This window comes from Manis javanica, chromosome X (genome assembly GCF_040802235.1).
Source record: "Manis javanica isolate MJ-LG chromosome X, MJ_LKY, whole genome shotgun sequence".
Taxonomy (NCBI): Eukaryota; Metazoa; Chordata; class Mammalia; order Pholidota; family Manidae; genus Manis; species Manis javanica.
The window spans coordinates 98959339-98983594 of record NC_133174.1 but is presented as its reverse complement, the minus strand read 5'-3'; the positions used below and the strand labels follow the sequence as shown (position 1 = coordinate 98983594).

The 24256-nt window shown below is 39.7% G+C and overlaps 1 protein-coding gene across 1 annotated transcript; it reads right to left on the bottom strand.

The window, feature by feature from the left end:
- Positions 1-22402: 22402 nt before the first annotated feature.
- Positions 22403-22804, bottom strand: NCBP2L (nuclear cap binding protein subunit 2 like). The gene has a single exon (XM_036991392.1). It carries the CDS (start codon positions 22802-22804, stop codon positions 22403-22405), a length of 402 nt encoding a protein of 133 aa, XP_036847287.1.
- Positions 22805-24256: the final 1452 nt, after the last annotated feature.

Below are 24256 nucleotides of genomic sequence, written 5' to 3'. Positions count from 1 at the left end.
TAGCACACATCAGCATATTAGACTTCAAGAAGTCTTGCCAGAAATAAAACCAATTTTAGCTTTGTTTAGCATTTCCCAAATATGTCTGACCATGGGACTTTCATGTTCTTCTCAGTTATTAATATCACACAGGACACTAGTATTTCTTAAAATATAGTTCTGAAAATACTGTCATAGAGAGATATAGATACAGATTGTGAAAATCAAGAAAGGGAAACATCACTGATACAGCCCTCCAGAGGCCTGCAGAGGGAGCATCCATGCCCACCATTCCTCCTCAATTGCAGACTCCAGAGGAAGGAATAGAGGACTTCTTACAACTCATACAATTTTGGCTACTTTCCCACCCAGTAGGAGGAGGGAAGAGCTTCTACCTCCCCCAGCAAAAGCCCAGCTAACAAGAGACTGTCACAACTCAATGAATAAACAACTACAACACATGGGACTCCCAGTTTCTGCCAATGGGCCATTTCCTTAGGACAGTTCTCTTTCCTCTATGAAAGAGCAGCTCCTCTCCTTTGTTTTCTGGACATACCTATGGTTTCACCATAGCTTGCTTGTCCTGAACTGTGATTTTCTGCTGTTCCCAAATAAACCCATTTTTGCTGGTAAAATAACTGACAGTCTATTTTTAAGGCTAACAAGATATACAGAGATATAAATAGATATAGATAAAATGTATGTATATAGATATATAGATATGTATAGATGCACACAGGTTTCCCCTGGTACCTGAAAGTAGAGTGATCCTATGGAACATTTTGTAAGCCAAAATGGCATGAAGCAAAAAAACAATTACCATTAACTTATATGGCAAAAATTTTGAGTATTTCCAGACCCCCAAAATTACCTCTCTTAGGCTTTTCTGATACCTTGGGACACATCTTGGTAACCAATGAGCAAGATAACTCAAGATAAGGCACAGAAGCTCACAGACACCAAGCAAAGCTATGGCAGCTTGATGAGATGCTGAGTGTGGTTCCTGGGGAAGCAGGTTGGCAGGGCCACTCTTGCTACTCGGAGTGTGCACTGTCTCTGTAACTGCTGGCTGCAAAACAAATGTTGACTGCTATTTTTGATTTTCACATCTTTTTCATAGAAGTGAAAAATCCTCCTTGGATTTCTTTTCATTAGGGAAAACAGGTACTATTGTAGGACTTTCATAAAAGTGAAGTGATGAAACTTGAACTTTTGAAAAGGGGGGAATACCTATACAATGGATACTAATCAGAGCTAAGTTGAGATCTATGACAATAAACTCCAGCTCAAAGATATCAATGAAATGAGGTCAAGTGGGATTCAAGTTTAAAATAAGGCAATGATTGGAGATAGTGCCTTCTATTAATACTGCCCTGTTAGGAGTATATTGGTCTGTGGTAGGTTAAGAATGCTGCTCTAAATTAGTTCAAATATTTTGGCCTGAATGAATTATTCCCCAGGCTAAGTGAGAACCAGCAAGATTAATGAACTACTGTCAGTGAATCCTTGGGAAATTGTACACATGGGAGAAGTACCAGTATCAGATCCTCAAAGACTAGAGATGAATGGGTTTCAGAAGGGGAAAGCAGGTGGATAAACAATAATAAAGGAGCCAATACCCCTTTTCAGGTGGCAGATAGACTATATTGCACTTCTGCCCACCTCAGAAGGATATCTGCATGCCATGACTTATATGGACACAGCTACTGGACTGTTGGTTGCTTTTCCTGCATGTTATACAGATCAACAAATGATCAAAAGGGGCCTAGAGTGTCTCTTTGCATCCTATGGCCGGCCACAGGTGATTGAGAATGATCAAGGCACTCACTTTACTGGACATACGTTACAAGAATGGGTACAGCAATTAGGAATAAAGTGGAAGTTCCATGTACCATAGAACCCTACCAGGGCAGGCATGATAAAGAGGTACAATGGTTTGTTGAAATCTAGCCTGAAGTCAGACACCAATAGTGTACAGGGCTGGTCGGTTCACTTATGAACAGTGCTACAGCATTTGAATGAGAAGCCCTGAAAAGAAGCCTTGAGCCCTGTGGAAATGCTCACACATCTTGCTGCCTCTCATATACAGTTGTACATGCAAACCAAGGAAGAATTATGGAAGCCAGGATATGGCCAGCAGAGCAACATCCTGCTGCCAGCCCCAACTGTATTAAACACTGGAGACTCTGTCAAGTGGACGTCGCCCTGGACATTTCAACACATGGACAAAGTGATGGCTGGCCCTTCTGGCACTTTGGGGAAAAGGCCTGGAAGCTGGCCTCCTGTGTATTCCTGGAGCAACAGCAGAATTGTCCCCCCAAATCACTGTAGTGTGAAAGGGTATCTCGCCACGACCCTCCTTACCCAGAACAACTCAGGAGACACGGGCCCACGCAAGAGATTTTATTATCTAAAAGAGAAAGTGGCTGCCCCCAGAGAGAGGGAGCAGCAGCTTGTGGGTGAGGAAGCATGTTTTTAAGGAGTAGGGGTAGGGTGTGTTCTTCATTGGTGATTGGATCTTAAGGGTTGGGGGTCTTAGCATGCCAGAATTTGCCTTCATAGTGTATCCAAAACATCCGGGAAGTAAGAGCATCTTATGGGGATGTTTTGTTTTTTCTTTATGTGCAGTGCATGTATCTCCCATAGCCCTATATATTGACACATCTGTAACTCCCACAGGGAGTAGAGTGAAGGTCTGGTATACTAGACCGGGATGAGATCTCATTCCTACCACAGTCCTATCATAGGACAACTCTCTTGCATGCATCTGCCATGATGGACAAGATTTGTCTATGCTGGTGTCATTAAAACATATATGTTATCACCCTTAAGGTTATTTTCTTCTACAGTTACCTGTGACCTAGACCCACGACATGGCTGCAGCTGCTATGTGATGATTGCTTTGAATTCCCTACCCATTCATCTACTGGTGCTTATGGAATGGGTGAGCTATGGACATAATCTGCATAGGACTTAGCCTAGCTGAATCCTTTGGGTTGAGGATTATCATGATTTTATTGCTGTTGTTATTATATGTTATTAGTCTGGTTACAGTGCTCCCTCCAGTTTTCTCGCATGGGGGCCACTGCAGAAGATGGGGAAAGAGTAAATTGTGAGGCAACATTTCTGGAGGGTGGGCTGTGGGTAAAATTACAGTATTTCCAGAATCTCTTGCCTGGCCTTAGTGCATCCCCATATCAATAGGTATTTCCAAGGGGTGTAGATACATAGTCCATCTCCATATCAATAGTTGATTACAAGGGGGAGTGACGGGATATCTGAACCGAAGGGGTTGGGTGGGGTCTTTTTTTTGCAGCTGGATCACAAGAGACATGGGCAAGCAGAAGTGGATGACTGCTTGTAAGCAATGAACAGATTTCTCCCACTTTACTTCTCCCTTTGGCTGATTTTGGCTTCAAATGTTATTTGCCCTGGGTTGGGAACATATTTTACTCCCAGAGTTACACATGAGAATTTGAGAAGTGGGAAGAACAAAGGACTGAGGATGGAATTTTGCTCAACATCCACAAGTTAATGAAAGGAGGATCATGTGAAGGGCAAAGTAAGAATAGTCATACAGGTGTGAAGAGAACTAGGAAGTGTGGTGTCATGGAAACCAAAAAAGAAGAAAAAGAGCAGCAGTGTTAAATGACACCAAAAGGTCTAGTAAAATAAGGGTTCTAGGATAGACCTTGTTTAATATTTTGCTAAAATCCAAAGAAATCCAAAATTCTATTCCCATTTCTTTGTTCATCCTATCAATTAACCTCATCAAAGAAGAAAATCAAGTTTGACTTATTTTTAGTGAAAACTGTCTCTCTTTAATAATCCTAGCATTCTGGAATTTCAGATATGGGCAAATATTTATTGAGCACTTATGGTACACCAGGCATTGTTCTAGGCTCTATTCTAGGTTCACCTTAGTAAACAAGACAGATAAAACCCCTGCTTTCATGGAGCTTATATTGAGGTGCACTATAGCTATGATTCTGATTCCAATTCTGATGTGTGACAGTGAGTTTTCCCATATAACCAAGGAATTCTCCAGCTTCAGGTGGGTGTCCTACAATGCAACTCAATTCTTAACTACTTCCTGGACATAGCAACAGGTCCTACAGGTTAAAGGCTCAGTCTACAAGGCTGACACCCTTCCCAAACACTTTCCCTGAAAATTACAAGTCCAGGTTGTCACTATGCTTCTGACCTGCTGGCTACAGATGGAGGTTCCAATGACCCCTGCTCCCTTTGGGTATGATTACTTTGCTAGTGTGGCTCACAGAACTCAGAGAAACATTAACTTATTAGATTACTGGTTTATTGTAAAAAAGATAAAATTTAGGAAAAGCTAGATGGAAGAGATGCATAGGGCAAGGTATGTAGGAAAGGGCACAGAGTTTCCATGCCTTCCCTTTGCCCCCAAACTCTCAGCATCAACATGTATTCACCAACTTGAAAGCTCTCCAAACCTGTCTTTTTATATTTTTATGGAGGCTTCATTACCTAGGCTTGATTGATTAATCATTGGCCATTGGTGATTGATTCAACCTCCAGCTTGTTCCTTCCCTGGAGGTCAGGTGGGACTGAAAGTTCCAATCCTCTAATCACATGATAAGTTTTCCTCACAACCAGCCCCCATCCTTACCTGTGGGCCAAAAGTCACCTCACTAACATAACAAAAGATATTTTCCACTCTCATTGCTTAGGAAATTTTTGGCTTTGGTCCAAAAATAGGGACAAAGACCAAACATACATTTCTTATTATAAATCACAATAGCACAGTAGCACAATGCTTATGAGCCTAGGTCTAAGTCCTGGAACCACCACCTGCTAAACTATGTGACCATGGATGAGTTAATTTCTCAGCCTTAGTTTCTTCATCTATAAAATGGGGAGATGAAGGATTATTGTCAGGAGGTTATTATTAAGAATAAGAGTTAATACATGTAAAATGCTTTGAGCAATGTCAGGTGCATAATAAGAGCTCAATAGAAGTTATTCTGGGGTGATGGGGGAGGTGGGGGCAAGTCAATAAACAAGAAAATCTGGGTCAGTGGTAGGTGCTATGGAAATAATTAAAATTGAGAGATTTGAAAGCAAGTAAATGCATACTTTAAATTGGATGGTATACTATGAGACAATCATGTTTGAGCTGAATTCCAAACAAAAGGGAATTAACTACATAACAATCCTGGCAAACTACACTTCAGGTCAAGTAACTATGGCCCTTGGGCCAAATCTGACCCACAGTCATCTTCTGTAAATAAAGTTTTACTATTTATGCAGTGTCTATGACGGCTTTTGCTCAGAGCTGAATAGTTGAAACAGAGACCATATGGTTTACAGAGTCTAATATATTTACTATTCGGCTTATTACAGAAAAAGTTTGCCCATTCCTGTTCTCGGTAGAGGGAACAGCAAATGCAAAGGCCCTTGGAAGGAATGATCTTAGAGAGTTCAAAGAAAGAAATAAATACTGAAATGGGTAAGAGGAAGAGTGGTATGAATCTCACCTAATATCAAGAGATCAACTAAGCCCACTGGTCTATAGTCTGCTCCACAACCTCGTGAGGGAGCTGCTCTTCCCCTTGAGGATCCTGCCGCTGTTGCATTTTTATTTTCTCAGTTACAACTGAGTGGGCCTTTACTATGGGAGGGGCTGGTGCCTCAGGTGGTGGCCTCAGCAACAGTTCAGCCCTCAATCCCAACCCTTCATCCTCGCCATCTCCAGGACTGAAGACACTGCTCCTTCCTTCCCCTCCCCTATGGCCTCCTGCCATGCAGATTCTCCTGCTGCCTCCTCCCTTGCTGCTAATGTATCTTACAGGAGCTCGACCCATCTTCTCAATAACTGTCCCTCTTTCTTAAGGGCATCCCATAGGTCATCACCCAGCTACTCCAAATGATGCTAAAGTGTGTCTCTTTCCCTGATAAGCCTTTCTACTAGTTCAAGAAACAAACATCCCACAATTCTGGCTGCTATACAGCCACTCAGGGCCTCTAAACAGTGGAGTGCTAATTCCACAGCTTTCAGTTTCTCCACACTTACCACACTAATGCAGGAAGGGCCCACTCATCTAGGAAGTGCTTTATATTAGACCAATTCCCCACTGGGGGCTCTGCAAGTGGAAGCCCCAGGGATGGGGGCTCCCGGGTGAAGCCGCACCCTCCACCACTGTCGGAGGTAAGGGTGAGTTGTCACCCCCTACTGAAGCAGCCAATAGGACCTCCCCACCATCCATAGGGTGACTTCTGGGTATGTCCCCACCATATCTAGGGGCAGCCCGCCCAAGCATCCCACACATGAAGACAGATTTTGGGTTCATCAGTTCTACCAACTATTGCCAGGTGTAACTCTGGAGGGAATATATATTCCCAGCCTGGGGCAAATAACCTTTGAAGCCAAAATCAGTCAAAGGGAGGAATACTTCTGTTCTCCCATGTCTCTCATTACTCAGCTGCAAAAAAGGGACCCTACCCAACCTCTCTGGTCCAGATATGCCTTCATTCCCCCTTGTAATTACCTATTGATATGGGGATGGACTATTTCTCTCCACCACTTGGAAACACCTATTGATATGGAGATGTACTAAGGCCAGGTGAGAGATTCTGGAAATATTGCATTTGCCCACACCATCCATTCTCATTGTTTCCATTTTTACCTCTGCTCTGATGACACCCAAATCTTTATCTGCAGTCCAGAACTTTATACCAAGGCTGAAAAATCACACATTCAGCATCAAATTTAACATGTCCAAAACAAAGCTCAGTATCTCCTCCCCAGACTTATTTCTTTTCCTATATTTCCTGTCTCAACTGATGGCATCACCCAGCCACCCCCACATCAAGAACCTGAAAGTCATTTTTGCCTCTTCACTCTCTCTCACTGCCCCTACAGCTAAACCCCAACTCAATCTTGACAATTTTACTTCTCAAATATTTCTCAACTCATCACACACCTACTAGCTGTCACCAACTTTGAGGTGCTATCCCTGCCTCCACTTTTGACTCTATCTAATTCTCCACACAGACACCAGAATTGATTTTTTAATATGCAAATATTATCATGTAACACCCTATTGCCTACAAGATGGAGCACAAGCTACAAGATTGTCAAATCTCCTCAAACATGCCAGCTTCATCTCCCGCTAGTTTCTTACTCACAGCTAATGTTACAGCAATACTGAATTGCTTGCAACCTTGCAATTCTCCAAACACTTCTACATCTTTGCCCATGCTGCAGCCTTTGCTTTAATGACCAGCCCCTCTGCCCCTCACTCCCTCTTTGCCTGGCAACTTTTTGTCACCCTCTCAGACTCAGCCCAGGCAGCATGTCCTCAAGGAAGGTTACCCTTAATACACCTCATCCTGGGCTGGGTTATGTCCTTCTTCCATACTTTCACAGCTCCCTGAACTTGCCTCTATCACAGCACTTGTCTCACCATATTTGTCTTGTCCGTTCACATGCCTGTATCCCTTATTAAACTATGAGCTCCCTGAGGGCAAGTACTATGCTTTATTCAAAATTGTATCTGTCACTCCATATACAGGGCCTGGCACATAGTAAGATTTCAATTAATGTTTGATGAATCTTTTATGACCAGAGCACACTGTTGGCTCATTGAGATGACTTACAACACCCTAAATTCTTTTTTGCATGAATAATTGTTACTTACTGTGGTAAGTGCAATGATACAGGTAAACCAAAGGAATAGAAAGGGGTCACCTTTCTTGGCCTGAGATGCGGGGAGATACAGAATATGCACTAATTCAAAGTTAGGCTGCATTGATAGAAATAGAATCTGTAGAACCAACAGGGAGATCCTGTGGGTGTATTTTGCATGGTCAAACTGTTAGGCAGAAAGACAGATATGAGTGGGATGAAAAGAGGGTGAGGCCCATAAAGAACTCAGGGAGTTAATAAGATAAAGCCAGAGAGCCAGAAAGGACTCATGACCTTTGCAGTATGAGTTTATTCCACATGCTCTGAATCTGGGCTGACCTGGAGACTTGTTCTAGCTAATGCAGAGACAAGGGACAAGCATCATGATTAATTTTCCTAAAAAATGCCTAGATTAGCATAATAAAAACAAGAAGGACTTACCTTAAGGCAAGGCAAGCAGTCTTAACTGATGTGTTTCCAATACCTGGGAGTGGCTACTATCTTAGGGAGAAACAAAAGGTTTGTCCTACAGAATTACCTAGAGGACTAGCTATAGACAATGACATATTGTCTCTCACCAGAGTTAGAATCATGAGATTAGACAGGCTGACAAGCCTACGCCCTGACCCTTTACCTTTGCCCCATTCTTGAAAGCCTTAAAAGAGAATCTCAGCTTTTGGGTGCCCCTCATCCTCTCTGAGGTTGCCCACACTCCCCTTGGTGTGTGTATTTTCAAAAGACATTTTACTGCTTAACTTACTACACTTTGTCTCTGTGCTCTCCCAGTGGTGTCTTTGTCACTTTGCTATTCCATTCTATTTTCCAGACTCTAAGCATAAGTCTTCAGTCTCTCTGTCCTACTCCAGATAAGCAAGTAAACCTGCCTTTATCAACCTTGACTCTAGCCCATTTATCCCTTAGAGTATATGCAAATAAAACTTTCATTCTGCTTCATACTGTGTTTCTGCCCTTCAGTTCTTTGTTGTGGTGGGGACAAGAACCTAGGAGAACAAATTCATCACTCCTAACAAAACCATGCCCGAACAATATTTCAATCAGGAAGCTAAATTGGATTATTCAATAAATGACAGTGATTTGTAAAAATGAAGCCAAACCCTAGGAATGGTTAAAGAGACAGGGAAGGTTTAACCAGGATAAGAGAAGACTACAAGGGACTGGTGGTTTTCTTAGAAGATTTGAAGAGTTGTGTTATGGGTTGAATTGTATCCCCCAAAAGGTTATGTTGAAGTACTAATCCCTGGAATGTCAGTGCATGTCCTTATTTTTTGAATGGAGTATTGGCAGATGCAATTAGTTTAGATGAGATCATACTGACATGGGGAAGGGGTCCTTAATCCAATATGACTGATGTCCTTATAAAAGGGAAATTTGGTCACAGACACAGGGAAGATGGCCATGTGAAGACAGAGACAGAGATTGGAATTGAGCTGCCACAAGTAAGGAAACAAGAGCCCCCAGAAGCTGGAAGAGACAGGGAAGGATTTTCCTCTTGAGCCTTCAAAGGAAACAGCCCTGCCAGTACCGTGATTTCAGACTTTCAGGCTCTGAAACTGTGAGACAATAAATTTTTGTTGCTTTAAGCCCCCTGGTTCGTGTTGCTTTAGTACAGCAGCCCCAAGAAATACAGGCTAAGACCCAGTGGAGGAAAGATATACAGGGACACAGAAATGCCTCTATACATCAAATGGAAACCTTATGTCATGTTATCCAAAGATAAAATGAGCTCCCCATTACTGGAGGCCTAGCCTGAAAATTTGTGTGACAGAAATTATGATGATGATGATGATACAACTTCCATCTTTATTCTGATTTGAGCAAGCCAGTTTCAAAAAGATGTTTATGAGACAATTGGAGATATTTGAATGATGACTGGATGTTTGATTATATTAAGGATTTTGTGTTACATTTTTAGGTGAAATTAGTGCCATAGTCATTATCGTGAGACAGAAAGAGCAAGAGTGAGAGTGAGAGAAATTTTATCGTTTAACAATAGGTACTGAAGTATTTATGGAGGAAATGATATGGGTCTCTAGGATTTGCTTTAAAATAACCCAGAGAAAAAGAGATGAGTTAGTGCACAGATGAAACATGATTGCCCATGTGTTGGTAGTTGTTGAAACTGGGCAATGAATAAATACATGGAGGTTCATTTATACTATCCTCCCTAGTTTGTGTGTATTTGAAATTTTCCACAATGAACTGTTTTTAAAAAGTAGCCACTGGCTACTATTTACTGAGCATTTGTGATGTCCAGGAAGCAAGCCAACTGCTTTTAAGGCATTATCTCATTTAATTTAATCATAGCACATAAAAAAAGACTTCAATAGAAAGTGACATGTTCCTGTATAGGAAGGCACATTACTGCAAAGATGTTCTCTTCAAATTAGTCTGCATATCAAGATGAAGAGGGGATTCTGGGAAGATGGCAGAGTAGAGAGAACCTGAATCCATTTTGTCCCACCTACACACTGAATCTACACCTACACACAGAGCATTTCACTCTGAGGAAGAGTGGAGACCAAAATGAACACCCTCTATACAAGGAGTAACAGAAAGATCAAATTTTAAAAAACCCCAAATGGCAGAAAAGACAGAGACATGGTAACTGAGAGAGGAGAGATGTCACTGAGAAAGTCAGGCATGGACTCTTTGCCCTGAGGCACAGTAAAAAAGCCTTGCAATTTAAAAGGTAACTGGACCGTAAGTGAAAGAACCTAAGTTTCAGAACTAAACATCCACTGCTTGGCAAGGAAACTGTTGGAGGCAATCTGGGAATGAAAGAGCCAGTTAGTGCCTTTGTTTGCACTTCTCCCACACATCTCAGTGAAGCCAAGAGCAGGATCTGGGAGCCATCCAGCAGTCCCACCTGGTTGCCTGCTGTTATCCACCAGCCCAGCCCCCATCAGCAGGACCGGAAAGTTCCCTGGTTTACGAGGAAGGTGCATAAACTTGAGAGCTGGTGCCACTGAGACAACTCCCCAGACCACCACGGAGGAACATGCTGGGCCTGACTCCTGGTCATGAGTGAGACCTGGCAGGCACTGACAGAGGAATTTCCTGGAGCAGCCCAGGGCATGCAGCAGCCATGGGGAATGGTCATGCATGGTGCCCAATCCCAGTCCCCAGCATGACCTGCAGGCATGTAGGAATTCCTTGGAACAGCCCAGAGCACCCAGGGGCCAAAAAGAAATGTGCACAGAGCCTGACCACCCTGCCAGCAGGAGCTGGTGGGTGCCCGATGCAGGAGTTCCCTAAAGCAGTCCTGAGCAGCCCAGAGTGTGTATGGGCATATGGGTGAGGAGGCCTAGGAGACTCATGGTCTGGGAGTTATGTGGAGAGTGCCCTCACCCACTACTGGCCCACCACCCTCCCCCAACCAGCACAGAATCCATAGGTGTCCACCCAGGAGCCTTTCCAGTTGACCCCCAAGGCCACAATCCTGGGTCCATGTCCTGAGATCCCCAGCACTAGAAAAAGCCTGTCTCACAGTTACTTAGCCTCGAGCTTGCCAAAACTATGAGACACACACAGTCTACACAGGGGCTCTCCTATACAAGGCCAATCCTTTAAGACTGCGGGAGTGAGCCCTTTCAACTAATTCGAAAGAAATAAGCACAGAAGTCATACAAAATGATGAAACAGAGGAATATGCTCCAGAGAACAAAGGAAAACCCCAGAAAAAAAAAATGAAACAGAGTTAACCAATCCACCTGATGGAGTTTAAAACAATGGTTATAAACATACTCCCTGGACGTGAGAAAACAATAGTGGAACTCAAGGCAAACCTCAGTAAAGAGTCTAAAAAGGAAGCAATCAGAGATGAAGAATTCAATAGATGAAATAAAAAATATACTGGAGGGAATGAATAGCACTCAATAGACTATGCAGAAGGACAGATTAGTGACTTGGAAGGCAGAGTAGTAGAAAACACTCAAGCTGTAAAGCAGAAAGAAGAAAGAATGAAAAGAAACGAGGATAGGGTAAGAGAGCTCTCAGACAACATGAAACATCCTAACATCTGCATTATAGGAATCCCAGAAGGAGAAGAGAGAGAGAAAAGGAGTAGAAAATTTATTTGAAGAGATAATAGCTGAAAACTTCCTTAACCTGAGGAAGGAAAAAGTCTACCAGGTCAAAGAAGCACAGAGAGCTCCAAATAAGATGAACTCAAGGAGTCCATACCAAAAGACATCATAATCAAAATGTCAAAGATCACAGACAGAGAGAATATTAAAAGCAAAAAGTGATATAGTGCTTTAAAAGCATTTAGCATGGTTTCTGGACATCATAAGTGTTCAGTACATGGTAGCCAGAAGCTATTTTTTAAGCACTTGATTATGAAAAATTTCAAACACACACTAAGTAGGTTAAGAGTAAATATAATATAATGTAGATAACATGTATCAGATTTCTTGCTGTTGATGAAGAGAGTCAAAATATGGAAAGGGAGAAGGACAGAATGAATACTGTGGTGTTGAATTAGAATTGGAGGACCCATGTGAATTTATTGCTTTTAATATAAATATAGATGCAGAGAGTCAGATATAGCCATAGACATAGATGTATGTGGATATTCACATATACATGCAAATGCATATACACATATGTGTTTTGTAGCTCTGTCACCTGAGAGGTTCTATAGGCAATGAGTACACTAAGCACCCAGATCTTAGCTTCTAAATGCCTTTCTCCACTAAAAAGAACAGGGTTCTGTGGAGAAATGGCTGATTCCAGGGTCAGGGCAAGGAAAGTACAAGATGAGCATAGAATATCTTTGTGCAAGAACTAACGAAGTACTCAAAGAATGATGGGGGCATGTCAAATGAATATGAGAGCCATTATGAAGAGATTTCCACTGGCCAAATCTAGAAAGTTTGAGCATTAAAATAAAGTATCATAATAAATGATGATAACCCTTTGAATAACATATGAATCTATGAGTCCACACTGATAGAAATAAACAAATGGAAGAGAAGGGAAGGTGGTTCATCTTTACAGTAATAATAAATGTAGAACTGGTGAAATTACAAAAAAATATTAGCCACCACATAATAGTAATTGAACCAGGCAAAAATCATCAATGCATATTAAAACTAGTGGATGAAAATTTGAGGCATAACAAGATATTTATACAGTCTCAAAGTGCCTCCCTAAGAGATGCCTACCAGTACAAGAGGAAAAAATAGAAATTTTACAATGGAATCCCAGCAAACAGGAACTTAAGTAAGTGATAAAAGTTAATATATGACAAGTGATGGGACAAATCAACCTCATGTGCCTACTGAGGACACAACATTTCTGTGATTTTCCTTTCAAAAATGCATAATCTGAATCTAATCATGAGGAAAACTCAGATACACTCAAATTGAAGGACATTCTACAAAGTAGCTGTGCTGTACTCTTCAGAATTGACAATGTTATGAAACACAAAGACCATAGAACTATTCCAGATTAGAGGAGACATGATAGCTGAGTGCTACTCATGAACCAAGTTTTTCTTCTGCTATAGAGGACATTATTGGAACAATGCATTCAGTGAAATCTGAATTAGGAATTAGGTCTGTAGATTAGTTAATACTATGTCACGTTAATTTCCTGATTTTGATCACTATGCCAGGGTTATGTAAGACTGTTCTTATTATTAAGAAATACACTCTGAAGTATTTAAGTTTAAATGACATCATGTCTGCCACTTACTTTCAAATAGTTCAGAACAAAAGAGGATGTGTGTGTGTGTGTGTGTGTGTGTGTGTGTGTGAGAGAGAGAGAGAGAGAGACAGACAGACAGACAGAAGGATGAAGTGGTAAATGTGGTAAAATGTCAACATTTGGGGAATCTGGGTAAAGGGCAAAATGGGATTTTTTAAAAATTCATATTGCAACTTTTCTGTATGAAATCATGTCCAAATAAAAAGTTAAAAGAGAAAAAAAGTGATTCTGAGTTGAAAAAGTGGAGACAGTAGCCTCTTCTCAACTAGCGGTACTTTATTTTCAACTTCTTTCAGCAAGTTTGTCTGTGATGGCAAGTCCAGAGGTAGGACAGTGGTGGTAGTGATTGCAGCTGCTGCTGTTGTATGGATGGAACAGATCTGTAGTCATTGATAGCCCTGGGGTAAACATCGAATAGAAGCAGGGTAAAGATACAGGAGAAAAGGATATTGCCAGAATGGGTCACATTGGTGGAGCTACACATCGAAAGAGCATTAGCCTCAGACAGGAGAATGGATAGAGTCCCACTTAAGGAAGAAGATATGGAACTGTGCATATGTAGGTAAGTTTGTATGTAAGGAGTTGGTGAGAGAGATTTTCCTCCTGATGACCTATTTTCTTTGTTGAGTAGGAGGCAAAGTCATCTACAAAATGTGAGAAAGAGGTACCTAATTTGGTGTATAGAATATGATCAAAATAGCTGTTCTAAGGATGGAAGAGGGAGCTAATCAAGGAAATGCTGAGTTATCTAGTATTGTTGAGGGCCCAGCTGAGGATCAGGGGACTTAAAATCCAAACACAAAATTGGTTTCTTTGCAAAAGAATAAACACATTGATTGACTCACACTCTGTAGATGACTTTGCCTCCTACTCCACAGTTAGTGCCTCAGCATTCACATGAATAAACCACTGGATTCTCAGTTCCTTGACCCATTCATCTCCCATGATCTTTTTCCTCCATTCCAACTCAGCCACCTACCATTGTTACATCCTAGACCTTATCATCACAAAAATTCTATCACCTTTGCCATTTTTATTTGTAACAGCTCACTCCTCTTCCACCCACCCTCACTGCCAGTACACACACACACACACACACACACACACACACACACACACACACAGCCTCTCCAAAACCACCAGTCCATTGGCCATAACTCTTCTCGTTATCCATCAGCCTCCCTTCTGAGTTCACTTCATTCCTTAATGAATCATAAATCCATGTTTCACCCTTGCAAATATTCTCAATTCCCCTGGCCATCTTCCCCTCTGTTGACTCTACTGGCAAACCTCCAACCTCAAATAAATGATGCCATCCCTCTTCCTGAAGCCTGCATCCAAACAGCTGAGTAGTTCAGGAGAGTGTCACATAACCAAGCCAATTGGTTTCAACTCAAGAGGCCATTCAGTCCCTCTATTGGGCTCTGAAACCCATCCCTTCTCTTTTCCTCAAGAAATAATCTCCTTCAATTGTCTCCTTTCTCTTCTGCAACATCAATCTGTCCCTCTCCTTTGGATCATTTCCATCAGAGTTCAAAGCATACTCCAGTACTGGTGATCTTAAAAAAGAAACACTCTCCCTTGGCCATATATCCACCTCCAACTTCCATTCCATGTATCTATTCCCCTTTATAGCGAGCTTTCACATATAGAGCTCTCTACATATGCTATCTCCACTTCCTACCTTCCCATTTAATCCTCAGTCCACTACAATTAGACCTCCACCTCTACCATTGTACCAAACCAGTACCAAACCAGCTCTTGTCAACAAGGACATAGATGTTGCCAAATCCAATGGGCACTTACCTGTTCTCATTTTACTCTCAGCAGCATTCAGCACTGTGGACCACTTCTCCCACTTTGAAATACACTTCTCCCTTGCCTTTCTTGACACCACAATCCTGTGGTATCTTTCCTTTTAGCCACTACTCATTCTGCTTTGCTATCTGCTCCTCCTTTAGCTATCTAAAAAATATTAGTATTCTTTAGTGATATGTCTTATACTTCCTTCTCTTTTCACTCTGTATTCCATTATTGGGTGACCTCAGCCATTCCCATAGATTTAAATACCATTTTTATTCTGATGATCCCCAAATTTAAAGCTCCCAAATCAAAGTTCTTCTCTGAGTTCCAGTTATCTACTTGAAACCTATATGGAGATATCTCACAAATATATCACACTTTATATATCCAAAAATGAAGTCTGCACTCCCCTAGTCATCTCTTCACTTTCAGTAAAGAGTACCACTACCAATCCCATTGCCTGAGCCAGAAGTCTATGTGCCATCTTTAATTCTTCTGTTTCTCTTACCCTGTCCTCCACATATCACTCATCAGCAGGCTGTATCTTGAAATTACATCTTAAAGGCAGTGACATTTCTCCATATTCATTGTCATCACTCTAACCTGGCTACTTTCAATTCTACCTTACATCACAATATGACCTGATTTCTCTACTTATATTTTTGCCATCACCCCCAAGTTCATTCTCCCACAGCAGCAAAAATGACCCTTTTATAATGAAAGATCATGTCACTACACTGTTTAAAACTCTTCAGTGTTGCTAAGAAAAAAAATACAAATTCTTTACCAACTGGCTAGACCTTGTATAATTTAGTCTCTGTCTATTTCTCTGGTCTCAGGTCCCTTGTTTTAGTCCCCACCCTGGTCTTCTTTCAGTGTTTCTTTAAGCTGTCTTTATCAGGGTCTTTGCACTTGCTCTTCTCTCTTCCTAGTACACTTTTACCACCATTTCTCTATATCCTTTAAGTCTGAACTCAAATGTCAATTCCTTAGAGAGGCCTTCCTTGGCTAGTCCCTCTAAAGCAGGTCTGCTGTATTCTTCTTCTTAGCCTCTTGTTTGTTTCCTTTGTAGAACTTGCTAAAATCTGTAACTATTTTATCTATTTACTTTTTTTGGTCTGTCTCCTCTTTGGGAAGAGCTCAGCAGGGATAGCTCATTTCTGTTCTACCCAGTGTCAGATGGAACAGCTTGACTGGGTCTGGAGGATCCAAGATGGCCTCACTCTCATGACTGGACCTTGGTGCTGGCTGTCAACTGGGACACCCTTATTCTTCTCCTTGTGGACTTTCTCTAGAAGAAGAGCTTGGACTTCTTTATAGAGCAGCTGAGTTCTAAGAAAGAAAAAAAAAAAGCTGCAAGACCTCTTACGGCCTAGTCTTGACAGTTTTACAAATCATTCCTGTCCTATTCTATTAGTCAAAGCAAGTCACAAGACCAGTCCAGATTCAAGGAAAGGAGAGGGAAAACTCCACTTCTGATAGGAAGAATAGCAAAGTCACATTACAAAAAGGTCATGCTGAATAGGAAAAATTGTTACAGTCATACGATCTATTACATTCAAATATCCAAATGGTTTGCTCCTTCTCTTAAAGAGTGTTACTCAAGGGATGCCTTCTTAATGATGCCTTTCCTTACCACTCTATGTTAAGTTGCAATCCCACCTTGCACATTCCCTATCCCTTTTCCTTGTTTTATTTTAACACTTCAGAACTTATCACTATCCAACACATACATTTTACGTATTTATTGTCTGCCTCCTACTTCTAGAATACAGGTTCCATGACTGCAGGAATTTTTGTCCATTTTGTTCATTGCTATATTCCCAAGCCCTGTACAGTGGCTGGCACATAGTTGATACTCACTAGTCATTTATTTAATGAATATGAGTTCACAAATAGTGGAAACAAAAAAGCATAGTGAAACTCTTTATTTCCAAATACTTAGCGCATATTAAAGGATTTCTGACTCACTGGTTTTCCATCCTTTTTCTTTCTCTGATTTCTTGGTAAGCCTTAAATAAATTTTAACTGCAGGTCCTATCTGCCAACAGCCAATGAACATACATAATAAATCAATGAGTTTTCTTACAGGAAAGCATGGGTTATCTCATTACGGAGGTTTGGGGAAGATCCTATGAGATGAGATGCCAGGCAATTTTCAACTTATTATTTTGTACCTTGTGTCCAATTAATACCCACTTGGAAATAGCAAGTGAAAGTTCCAGGGAAAATTTTTTTAATCTGGAAAATGAATAAGGATGAAAATTTCATTGGCCAGATACAAAAAAAAATCCAAGAGCATCAATCGGACAGAGAAAACTGTCTTTCAGAGAGGTGACTTAAAGGTAGCATTATGTATTCTTTCCAGTTATCTCTGATTTGAGATCAGAAAGTGGCCCAGTGCCCTATCCTTGCCTGGACAAAGATAGAGCTCTTCTAGGATAGGATACAACAAAGAATCCAAATACCTGACTAAAATATACAGCCCCCCTCCCTACAAAGGAAGGTGTTGGCTGTGCTAGCACCATAGAAAAACACATCAAGGAAGACAAATTGAAAGAAGATGGTTTAGAAGTGAAAGTAGGGTTGTGGAAAAGGCAAGTCTTATGTAAGAACTTTTCAATATTACCAGGAGAGACACAGATAAAATAGAGTAACTTGACTCTCCCTATCTGAGCCCATCTTCAACAAGCTTTTTATTTAGAGTCATTTTTAACAGATTTGTTGAGATATGTCACATGCCCTACAAATCTTCCATTTAAATCTTTTAGTATATTCACAGAGTTGTGCAACCATCACTACAATCAATTTTAGGACATTTCCACCATCCCAAAAAGAAACTTCATTCCCACTTATGATCACTCTCCCCAGCCTCCATGGATCCTGGCAACTATTAATCTACTTTCTGCTGTGGATTTACCTAGTGTGGATATTTTATATAAGTGGAATCATGCAATCTGTGATCCTTTTTGACTGGTTTCTTTCACAGCATAATGTGGTCAAAGTTCACCCATGTTATAACATTTATCATCAATACTTCATTCCTTTTTATAGCCAAATAATATTCCACTGTATGGCTATACCACCTTTTCTTTACCCATTAACCACTAGGTGGACATGTGGGTTGTTTCCACTTTTAGGCTATTATGAATTGTGGTGCTATGATCTTTTGCATGTAAGTTTTTGTGTGAACATATGTTTTCATTTCTCTTGGGTGTATACTTAAGAGTAGAATTACTGGGTCAAATGACAACTCTATGTTTAACATTCCAAGAACTGCCAGACTATTTCCAAAGCAGCTGCACCACTTTATATTCCCATCAGCAATGTATGAAGGTTCCAACTTCTCTACATCCTCACCAATGCTGGTTCTTATCTGAGTATTTGGTTATTGTTATCCTAGTGTTTAAGAAGAAGTATCTCACTGTGCTTTTGTTTTGTGTTTTCTAATGGTTAATGATGCTGAGCATCTTTTCATGTGCTTATTAACCATGTGTAATTCTTCTTTGGAGAAATATCTATTCAAATTTTTTGCCCATTTTTAAATTCTATTGTTTTTTTATTTTGAAATTGTAAGAATTCTTTATTCTAGATACAAGTTCCTTATCAGATACATGATTTACAAAAATATTTCTCTCATTATGTGGATTGTCTTTCTACTTCCTTGATGGTGTCCTCTGAAGCATGAATGTTTTAATTTTGATGATATCCAAGTTACCTATTTTTTCTTTGGTTGTTTGTGTCATATCTAAGAAACCATTGCCTAACCTGAGGTCTTGAAGATTTATGTCTATCTTTTCTTCTAAGATTTTAATAGCTTTAGCTCTTTATGCCTTTATCCATTTTGAGTTAATATTTGTATATGGTATGTGGTATGGGTCCAACTTCATTCTTTTGCATGTGGATATCCAGTTGTTCCAGCACCTTGTTTAAAAAACTATTCTTTCTCCATTGAATTGTCTTGGTACCCTTGTCAAAAATAATCTGACCATAAATGTGAGAGTTTACTTCTGGCCTCTCAATTCTATTCCATCAATCTACATGTCCATCCTTATTTCAGAATAACACTGTCTTGCTCACTATAGCTTTGTAGTAAATTTGGAAATCAGGAAGTGTGTCTTCCAACTTTGTTCTCTTTCCAGATTATTCTGGCTATTATATTACATTTCCATATGAATTTTTGGATCAACGTGTCAGTTTCTACCAAAAAAAGCTACCTAGGCTTTTGATAGGAAAGGCATTGAATCTATGGATCAGTTTGGGGGATAGTTCCTTCTTAACAATAGTAAGAAGTTTTCCATCCATGACCACAGCAGTATCCTTCCATTTATTTTAGTCTTCTTTAATTTCTTTCAACAATGTTTTATAGTTTTCCGAGTACAAATTTGGGGCTTTTTTGTTATAATTTTCATTTTATTCTTTTTGATGTTATTGTAAGTATAATTGCTTTTTAAATTTCATTTTGAATTTTTTATTGCTAGTTAGTTCATAGAAGTGCAATTGATTTTTTGTATATTGATTTTGTATCCTGCAACTTTGCTGAACTATTTTATAGCTCTAATAATTCCTTTTTGTGGACACCTTAGAATTTTATTTATACCAGATCATGCAACCTGCAAATAATATATTTTCACTTATTCTTTTCCCATCTAAATGTTTTTTTTTTCATTTTCTTGCCTAATTGTCCTAGCTTGAGATCTCCAATACAATATTGAATAAAAGTGTTTTGTTCCTGGTCTTACAGGAAAAGCTGTCAGTCTTTCAGCATTGACTATGATATTAGCTGTGAGGTTTTCATAGATGCCTTTTTATCAGAGTGAGGAAGTTCTGTTGTATTCCTAGTTTGTTGAGCATTTTTATCATGAATAGGTGTTGAACTTTTACAAATGTTTTTTTTCTGTGTCAATTGAGATGGTCATGTGATTTTTAATCCTTTTTTCTATTGATATATCCAGCAAGATTCTGAAGAATGGGCATATTGCAAGAACTACTGAAAGAGTCTTCTAGCCATACAGTATGAAAGTTCCTTTACTTAACCAAAAGTATACTTCACAAGACATTGTTAAATGCTTTTTCTGAGCCTAGGAAAAGGCATCTTTGGGAGCAATCCATGTGGGGAGCCACTAAGAGGGGTAGTTGAGAGACATGCCAAAGTATACTACAGAAACATTCTCTGATTAAAAACAAAATTTTATTCCCATGACTTTAAAAAGTTTTTTCCTAGGCGCACCTCTCTTTGGAGTCACCCACACTTTCTAACCTTCTACCTTAAACTTTCTCTCTCCAACCTTTCAGGGCTCCTCTCCTCCCTGAGGTCGCCTGCAATTTTTCTCTCTTTAAGTAACTTTAAATAAAACTTTTACTCTGCTTCAAAAAAAAAAGTTTTTTTCTATTTTAAAGAAGCTGCAAAGGGGAAATGCTAAAAAAGTTAGCAACTCCGTTGCTGCATGCAGAGTATGTAAATTAGGCAGAAATGCATGTCAGATGCTCCTTTATTCTCCTAGAGAATAGAGAGTAAAGATAAATATGGCTGGGTGGCATTAGATGTGGAGTGATCCTAAATGTCAAAACAAAAAAGAACACACTTGAGAAGCTTGCTTGGGGGAGAGAGAACTCAGATACGATGTAGTCAGTGGGATAATTTCCTAAGAAAAAAGAACATCAAAGACAGGTTTGGACCTAGTGGCCTGAGTGAAGGTAAGGGAAAGAGACAATAGAGTACCTTGATTAAGGGCACCAGTTTGACATAAAATTCCTTGGTTTGAACCCCAGCTCTGCCACTTACTAGTTGGTGACCTTACCTGTTTGATCGTATTTCCTTCCTATGTAATAGGTACAGAGTTGTTAAGAGTAAATGAGATTGTGTTTTAAAGATTCTAGCAAAGTGCCCAGCCCAGGATATAATCAGTCATTCCATAAAAATTGACATTCCCTTTCCTTCTCTATTCAGGAAAGAATGCTACTGATCAGAGAGGATGACCTCAGGTCAAGGGCGAAGGAGTCAGGGATAAACAGGCGATTTTATCTAACTCTCCAGATTAAAGGCCATGAACCCTGAAGATGTATGCTTGGTCTCAGGAGGGAGGAATTTAAATCCTTCACACAAGAATGAAATTAAGAAAAACTATGTAGTATCAAAGTGCTTTCAAGTGCATGTTAACAAGTTGGTTCACATGATAAAATAATGCATTATCTCACATAATAGGTCTCCAGACATAGAGGAGTGTGCTGCAAAATAAGTTAATTTGGTAGCTAGATAATTTTATGAAGGACACAGTTTATTTGGTCCTTCTTCTCACCACCTAAAGTGTCTAATTCATCCTAGGGCTGGTTTCTCCTGTAGTTGTAAGAAGGCTGCTTGTAGCAATCACTATATACATGCTTATTCACACAGTGGGAAGGAGAGAGACAATCTTTCCTTTGAGCATAAACTAAAAATCCTTCATTTCAATCTTACTGGAGTCCCCAATGATCATTGTCCACATTTGAAATTAATAACAACTATCATCACAAAATTGTCAACCTCTGATTAGCTTAAGCCTGGATTCTTAAACCAGTCATGTTATTTAGAAATATGGAGGAAACTACCAAGAAAGAAACTTAAAAACTACAAACAAATGAAAAATTATTGCCCAGAGAAAAAGCCTGGGGTAGGAAGAGGTGGGGCAGGAGGATTTTTGTTTTCATTATAAACTTTTCAAAAATTTTTTTTAGTTTTGAAATACTGTGTTTGTATTCTTTTGATAATTTTTAAAAATCTATTTGACCTTATTTCATGCAAGTTCTGAAAAATGATAATTTTGGACTCTGGGCACAAAGTCATAAACTTCAACTGAAGTCTTTCTGAAAGGAGAAGTTTTGCTTTGGTTGACTCAAATCTTACATACATGATTTATTCCTGAAGAATATGTCACTTTCTGCCACCTGATGGTCAAACTGGTAATCTGACAACCAGCTTTAAAATTAAGAAAAGAACAAAAAATGCTTTTGTTTGTGCCATTTAATGTTTAAGAAAGAAAAATACATCAATAAGGTTTTGGTGGAACACAAAACGTAATTTAAACTTGCAACAAAATGGGCTAGTTGCTGAAACTGGTATTGTTCTTTAACGGATTTTTTGAGGGATCGAGCTACAGGGTTTTCACTAGTGGATTATTCTCCTTTTACAGGCCTGAACCTGTTTTCCAAAGTCTCCCCTACCATTATCAAAGTCTTCACAAAACTCATCTTTTACTGGCTCCCAGAATGACCGTGGTCATACTGTCTGCCCTCTCTAAAACCTGGATTCCAATCAGTGTGGATAATACGGTCACCTAGGAAGGTCCCATTTAGGAACCACATGGCATTTTCTGCATCAGCTCTGTAATGGTATTCTACAAAACAGAAACCACCTGCCGTTTTCTTTATTCTATCCATGCCCATACATGTATTCCTGACATCACCACAGCTACTGAAAAGCTCATGTATTTTGCTCTTCAGTTGTTTAAAAGGAAAGATTCCCCACGTACAATGTAAGCTCTCCTTTAGTAATTTCTCACGCTCATCATTAGCACTACTGAACTGCTGCTGGTCCCAGTACTCACTCAGCATCAGGGAGGAGTCACTTTGCAGAATTCTCAGGTCATTGGACATGGTGCACAGTGGGCACCATGAAGGAAGGAATTTGTGATCCACCGTGGCAGCAGTGAAACCACCAGCAAACCCTAAATTAAAATTTTTTTAAAGTGAAGTTATAGGGAAGGAAAGAGAGATACAAACCTGTGTATATTTAAGAGGTCTGCACCCAGATGCATAGACACCTCAGTTCTTGACCATGAGGATCATGTCAAGGCAAATCCCAAATGGAAAGTCCCAGGCTCCAGGAACATGATCATAAAATCCAGCTTTGCAAGTCTTCCTAGGGAAAGGGAAGTTATGTTGTCTTTGATTGACTTAGATCTTACATACCTAATCTATTACCAACGAATACATTTAATAGCAGTATGCTCTTGGAAAATATGGCATAAAACAGTAAAATGGATGAAATTTTCATGGAGAATGAGCACTACTATCATTCTTTTCTTGATCACGGACTAGGTATCAGATAAATCATATTATAATCAGGGTCAAAGCACAGGTATGGTTGTGATGTATTCTCTCATAATTTAACTTGTGATTCAAGTGTATAATATGGTAATCTATATACATATATAACAATATATATTGTTAGGTTAGACAAAGAATCCCTACATATACTATCAAGTATAGACAAAGCTCTATAAAAACAAAAACTCTCTGGCATCATAAATTTGACCTAAATTAAGATTAGATTTTCTTAGCAATAATTCCACTTGTCATCTTAGACTTTAGAAGAAGTTTCACTTAATTACTTGAATATTCTAAATATATTTTTAAAACCTTCCCAGAAAATTTCAGCTAATGCCCTTTCCCCTTTACTGAATTTTCCTACTACAGCCAGAGGCATTAAAAATGATACAATTGGTTTTAGCTACACTTTTCAGAAATAGGCATTAGTGCTCCCCCCCCCCCATTTTGCAATGATTCCCAGATTTTATTGTGAAAGAAATACCTGCAGAACTAGACTGAAATGCAGATTCTTGTAACCCACCCTTAAAAGAGTCTGACTCACTAAGTCTACAGCAAGATCCAGGAACTGACATTTAACATTTAACCTGCACCCCTCACTGATCCAGATGTATGTGGTCCAAAGACCACACTTGGAGAAACCCTGCTAAGGAAATGCATTCTCTTAACAAACATGTAATGAACACTTTTTATTTGCCAGGCACTATGCTAAGTGCTATGAATACAACAATGAAAAAGACACAGTGAAGGTATGAGTTTCAGAAATTATCACATCCCTGGCACTTGCATAAACAATGACTTGCACACACATTGGACATGCAATGTATCTATTGAATAAATGAACACATGAATTCAGAAGTGAGTGATGAAGCCAGACAAGTAAACAAGAAAATACAATACAGTGTGATCAATACTATTTTAGAGATACATGTGGGGTAAAGGTAGAAGGGAACTAATATTCACTGGAGAGCTACTTCATGATAGGCATTGTGTGCATTT